The 7,164-nt window shown below is 30.1% G+C and overlaps 1 protein-coding gene across 1 annotated transcript in view; it reads right to left on the bottom strand.

The window, feature by feature from the left end:
• LOC111623268 overlaps nt 1-7,164 on the bottom strand; it is a gene marked incomplete at its 5' end in the record, with an annotated part of 56,698 nt that overhangs the window by 11,664 nt on the left and 37,870 nt on the right. The window contains 2 exon segments of the mRNA XM_023365790.1: nt 5,023-5,162; nt 5,234-5,350. Coding sequence (XP_023221558.1) covers nt 5,023-5,162; nt 5,234-5,350 — 257 coding nt within the window.

Genomic DNA, 7,164 nt, shown 5'->3' with positions numbered 1-7,164 from the left:
CAGTAGAGCGTCGTTTATCCGAATCAATTGGGGACTGGGGTTGTTCGGATAACTTATTTTTCGGATAACCAATTATGTACGAAAAAATATATTAATTTATCCCGTGTTGAAATTTTTCTCCGTTGCGTGTCGCTTCGCGTTGAATTTTCGTCGATGTTAAGCCTAACGAAGACTATTGTATCGTTAAAAATTATTTTTTTATTTTGTACAAACAAAATAAATATACTGAAAAATATATAAACAATAAAAAAGTATACTTCAAAAGTTAATTTAGTATCAAAAACGTAAAATATTTGAGTGGCCGAAGACATAGCAAAAGATTACAGTGCCACAGCACTGGCGAAAATTTAAATTTGCCGACTGGAATTCTTTCGGATAACCGACCTTCGGATAAACGATGCTCTACTGTATATTGATACAAACAGGTCTATAAGAATGTTAAAACTAAAATTATAAAATTTTAATATATAATAAAAAAAGTGATAAATTTATTGTATAAATAATTCCTAAAATTACTTAATTACATATGCCAGTGGTTCCCAGTATGCGCTGCAGTACCCTAAGATGCCAAGACTTCCTCACAGGGGTGCCACGAAATGTTATAAAATTTTTGTAATGTTAGAATTTAATGTACTTATTAGAATTTGACATAGGGTTACTTGAAAAAATCTGTATTTAGCAGGGGCACCTAGAATCAAAAAAGTTTGGGAACCACTGACATATGCATGTTTCTCTCATAAATATACTGCCATTAAACTTTGTTTCATTATTTTTATTCTAAAACTGTACCTTTTTTGTGGCATTTCTTCAAGAGCTTTAAGTGTTGTAGGATGACAAACGTAAGCTGCAAGAGCTTGTACTAAACTATCTTTTAATTCTGTAAATAAGATTTTTAATAATTAAAATATATTTCAGTATTAAGAATGAATAAAGAAAAGCTTTTATTTAATGATAAACATTTTCACTATTATTATGACAAAAATCAAAAATTAAGAATAAGCATAAGATGTAAATGTAATAGCTTCATTTGAACTTTCAGCAACAGGAATACACTTTTATAATATGCAGGGTGTAGACACAAACATTGCACTATGCTATATTTTGCATCTGCTCAGTAATAAATAAATCCAATTGCACTGGAGTATAAGTAATAGTAGTGGGCTATTTGTTGATTTGTCTAGTTAATTTTACTTTTCATAAATTTCCCATGAAAGATTAAATTGAAAAATAAAACTATTAGTATAAATGTATAAAGTAAGATGATGATAATTTTTATTATTTTATTCTTAATGCTACTCTAAATAATAATATAAAAAATGATAACATCTTATTGATTATATGAAATTCAAATTACTAGTATCTAAAGTCAAATTGAATTTTTAACTATAAAATAAACAGCTTTTAAATGTTTAAGCAGTTAAACAGCTTTCATATTTGTCTATTATTAAAAAATTGATTAATTAACTACAAACTTAACAGTTGCAAAATTGACAGAGTATTTTTATTTTTATAACTAGACATCAAGAGATTCCGATTTTTTACCATATTTATTAGACTCACCATGAGTACACTTGCTTATTAATAAATTTGCAATAAATAAAATTGAATAATTAATTCATAACAATTTATGCTGTAATGAGAAGCATATAAGTAAACATGATATACTAAAATTGGCTTCAGTCATCTTATCAATTAAATTATTATTTAGTGTACTTAAATAATAACTTTTCAATTAAAAGCAAACAATTGTATCATATACATGAATGATACAATTCTTTGCTTTTAATATATATATTTATTTATTTTGTTTTTATAAGATTCTGATCGAGAGTCACAGTAGTGACTCCCCACCAAGTAAAAAAGACACTGATTGACTATATATACAAGAATAAGAGTTGTTGATTTTTGGAGGGTTTGATTTCTCTGCCTTCCTAAAGTAATTCTGAATATCTTGTTAAAAAGTAATTGATTTCTTAGGGTGTTGTGCAAAATTTTCTATAAAGCAGTTGCCAAAATATAAGCAATTGAAAAGTGCAAAAATTGCCAAAAAAAGATGTATTTTTCTTCTTCTTTTTCTTCATCCAGTACTGTAGACACTTGTAGAGAAAACTACTGGGTTTTTAGACCCAGTAGTTTTCTCTACAAGTGTCTCTTAGCTTTTCTCGTTATCAGTGAGGGCTCACAAAACACCCATAGAGCTATTTCAGTTTTATGGCTTAATTTTATGTGGGTTGGAAATTTAATAGTGATAACAGTCCTATAAAAACCCAATGCAATGCAGCCAGTTAATGCAGCCTAGACCAGATGTTGGCTACATACCTACCTTACCTCAGAGCAAATGAACTCTACCATCCAATTCCATGCACCTCAGTAACAAGAAGAGCATGGCCTGTTGCTATTGCCCAGTCTAATCATGATGCTCTCAAAATTGGAACAGTAAAGTTGGATAAAAATAAAAAGTGCCAGAATTCATATTGCACAACAGTGTTGTCAAGGGCTCTTAGAAATTTGTGGGAAATCTGCATTACCATATAAAACAACAGCAAGATGGATAAAAGCCTTCAATGAGGGATGCGAAAATGCGAAAGATAAGCTTTGTTCAGATCATCCCTATGCAAGTGAAGAACAAGTGAATGCACATCCCTAGGTCTTACCATAAATGTACAGTATTACTCTACATTTTTAGAACACAATCTGCAGCCAGCTTTGAGAGAAATGCAGAAACACTTTCTGCAGAACTCACCATCACCCATCACCTTGAATACCAATGCTCAAGCACATGTTGCACAATGGTTGGCCCATTGTTCAGTTGCTGGGGCTAGAAAGTTCTCTACCATCTACCATATTATCTGGACTTAAGCCCCTGTGACTTTGACTTGATCTCTAAAATGAAGGAACCACTGCTTGGAAGGTACTTCAGAACTATTCCACAGGGTGGCCCACGGAAAAATAGCCTGCCTCCTATATCCAGCAGGTGCCTCACTCTGAATTAGAGGAGGTGAATTCCTGGACTTGTCCTTGTGTGATTTTTATTTGTGGGGAAATTTAAAGCAGAAATGTATGCTAATAATCTGCATACCCTGGATGAACTCAAAGAAAACATCACGAATGCTATCCACAGCATCACTGTCAAAGAGCTGAGGGCAGTAATGGCTAACATGCTGCAAACATACCCAGAAGTGCATAGACATGGATGGTAATCACTTTTAGCATCTGTTGTAACATGTGGGCAAGTCAATAAAGCTTTAGACAAGCAGTCCACTTGCTCATTCTTCATGTCTATTGGCAGGCTACTTTTCTTTGGGCCACCCTGTAGATATTTTTCAAGCAGTAGACTGCTTTATTCAGGCAATCAACAAACAGGTTCTGCCAATAGCATCCAGTGACTTCCACATCACTGACAAGTCTTACACACTGCTGGTGACTACACTGAAGGACAGTGAAAATCTGAAATGCTTTTTTTACAGATTGTAATTTCAGGGTTGCCACTATTAAAATTCCAACCCTTGTATGTGTTTAAGGATAAAATTGCATCAAAACAAATTAATTTTATTCAAAACATTACTCAGAATAACAAAAGCTCAAATTTATGCAAATTAAAACTTTTTATAATTTTTCTAAACAATGTATTGAAAGCATTGCTGCATGCAGTCAACGCTGACCAAAATTAATATTAAAATTGATTGTACAGTCGACCCCCCTATAACACAGTATATACGTTCTGTTCTTTATGAAATTGATGTTCTAAGAGTCCTTGAATACATGAGCCAATCACAGCCTGGCATGTATGCAGTTTATGGACTATGGCTGTTTGAAAGGTTTTCTTCCATAAAATTAATTGATTCAACTCAAACAGACTAATTCAACTCAACATTTCTAAAATATGTATAATTTTTTGGGAATAATCCATATAAACTATGCTATAAACAAAAAATTGTTTATAGCATAGTTTATATGAGTTTGCACCATTCTATGACGCCATTGCTTAAACTTGTTTTCATCGTGGAGCTTATCATTGAATGGCGCTCGCGTGCTTCCTGATAAATTATTTTTTTTGCGAAAAATTTGCTGAACTTTGGAGACATCATTAATATAAATATAATTTTTATGGATGTTAAATAATAAATGGTTTTTAGTAGGTCCGCTGCTCGTTTAAACTCAACAGTTTGTACAATATCTGCTATTGGTCTAGATTCAACCAATCCTGTCGTGACATGAGTCGGTGATGACGTTTTACTGAATTATACAAGTATTTTAAGCATGTTTGTATGAATACAGTCGCAACTTTTTCATCGTGATATAGGAATCTGAACTATAGGAACCCGTATTATAGAGGGAGTCGACTGTATGTCATCGTCTTGTCTTAATGTAATAATACAATTATTAAACAAAAAACAATTGATATCCAAACAAAAAAATCTGAGATTAAAAAGATTGCACCCTAAAAACTTATGACAATTTAGATGACAGTCAATATTTTTCTTAGGAGTCTTTCTTTNGCAAACACAATACATAGATATTATATGAACTAACAAGTAGAGACTTGTAAAACATAGGTAATAATATGCAGCAAGAAACCTCAAAATTTCTCTCTTAGGTGAGTCTTCAAGATGCAACTTTTCGTATAATAAATAATAGAAAGAAAACCTGACATGGTAAATTATTATTGAAATGCGAGATTTCCTGGGAAAATTAAATTTCCCGGGATTTTTCTCGTAGGGAATAAACGGCGAGAATCCCGGGAAAGAAACCCTAGTGCTAACTATTTATATATAAAATTTGTACTGTATAATAAATTTTTAGTTTTTGTATTTTAATTTATTAAAATTCTTTTAATCTACTTATAAAAATTAATAATCACTATTATTTTCATGAATTCTACAAATTAGTTTTAATTAAGAAATTTTAATCATTTAAAACAAGCTGATAACTTTAGTTTTTTAAATATTTTGATAATTAAATGATTTTATTAGAATACATAAATACAATGCATATTATAATTGAAATCAATTTCAGACTTACCTCTTGTAACATACCAATGAATTCAGAGAAAGCCCAATTTAATTGTGTAAGTACACTACTTAGAAATGCAGCTGCATGATCAGGATGTTCTAGTAACCATTGGACTATATGTTGTTGGAAAATAACAGAAGGACATGGTCCTATAAAATGTAGTATTAATACATTAATTATAAATTGATTCTAATAAAATAATAAAAAACAAATTACTAACTATGATGACTTGAGGTAGCACATTCAGCTTGTTGTTGTGATTTTAAATTAAAACGCCTTGTCATGTGAGGAGGTAATGAATAACGAAAAGCAAATCCACAACCCTAAAAAAATTTCACTATTATTATTTGATATCAAAAATAAATTTACTAAAGTTATAAACAAAAAAATTGTCATTCTAAAAACATGTAAATAAGAGAAATTTATAGATTTATTAAATTAAATTGTGGCTGTTATATGTTGATTTTATTAAATAATTATACAAATTATGATGTAAAATTAGCCCACAAAAAACAAACTGTTTAATTTTAAAATTTTCGCTGGATGATAATATTGTTAATATATAAAAAGACAGTCATTTTCCAAAAATATTTTGGAGCGATCACCATTTATTTCTTTAAAATGTTTCATAACAAACTTGAGGCGACCCGACCTTTCCTTTTAGGCTCCAAAATATTTTTGGAAAATGACTGTCTTTTTATATATTAACAATATTATCATCCAGCAAAAATTTTAAAATTAAAAAATTTCTGTGATAATTCGCCGTCAGAGGGAGAAGGATAATCTACATTTACCAGCGCAACTTTTAAGTAGATATAATGACCAGAAACTCCCGAACGAAGAAGGATGCAAGCCTAAGATGTCGTAAGGTCACCAATTCCAATTTTTCTATATTTTTACAAATTGTATATATTTTTTATTGGATTATTTCTGTGTTTTAATAGTAACTATATAGGTGACCATGTAGCCTAAAAGGAAAGGTCGAGTCGCCTCAAGTTTGTTATGGAACATTTTAAAGAAATAAATGGTGATCACTCCAAAATATTTTTGGAAAATGACTGTCTTTTTATATATTATCAAACTGTTTAATTTATATATAATTTGGTCACAGCTTGTAATTGCTATTTTTTAGCCAAATTTTTGATGTATTAAACCTTTTATTAAATAATTTCTGTTTTCACAGAAAAATTTAATTAAATAAATTTGAAACATTAAAAGCATATGAAATAAGAAAAAACTGGCTGAAAGATACTGAGGGCCATTGGAGATAGAGCTGAAATTTAAAAAAAATTGAATGATAGAGTAAGTCTAAAAACTGTAGAAAACCTATGGATATTAGATACAAGCTGTCAAGAGAATGTTCTTAATGCAAGTATTGGTCATACACTTCTGATTTGTGTGCAAAATTAACTTCATCTAATAATATTGTTTTTAAAAGCATTTACTTGAGATAAATATTTTCAAAATAAAAGTGAATAAATCAATGCATTGCTGTACTCACAAATACCTAAGAGATTTAATTAAGTTTATCAAAAAACCCATATAAAATTTAAAAAATATCACTTTTACAGTAAAAACGTTTTCATGTTTAATTACTATAAATTGCTTTAATAATCAAATCAGTATCAATTAATTACTGTTTAGATATATAAATGTGCTAACTAGGGTTTCTCATTTCCCGGGAAATTTGCCTCCAGCGGGATTACGGGAAAAATAATTTCTTTTCCCGGGATCCCGGGATGAAATAGTAAAATAGAATTTTATATAAATAAAAAAGATCATACAGGAATATCATAAATTTGAATAATTTAATTTATTTTCTAGTAAGTAACTAAAAGTGTAGGGCCAATCTCACCCATACGGACACGTTAGGCTCAATTAATTTATGTTTTCCTACATTATAAGATGAAAGTAAAATAAAGCGTTTCATTGGGAGTTTTAATGATTACGAAGAAAATACTATTTTACTTCTAAAGATGAAATAAAAAATGAACTAAAGTGCGATGAGTGATATTTACTTTCAGTAAGTCTTCCTGTTCAATGATGCGCAAACACAATATATAGATATTACATGAACTAACAAGTAGAGACTTGTAAAACATAGGTAATAATATGCAGCAAGAAACCTCAAAATTTCTCTCTTAGGTGAGT

Source organism: Centruroides sculpturatus, unplaced genomic scaffold, assembly GCF_000671375.1.
Source record: "Centruroides sculpturatus isolate CEXI.00-Female unplaced genomic scaffold, Cexi_2.0 scaffold302, whole genome shotgun sequence".
In the NCBI taxonomy this organism is placed as follows: Eukaryota; Metazoa; Arthropoda; class Arachnida; order Scorpiones; family Buthidae; genus Centruroides; species Centruroides sculpturatus.
Note: the sequence above shows the minus strand (reverse complement) of the source record. Positions and strands in the feature narration are given on the sequence as shown.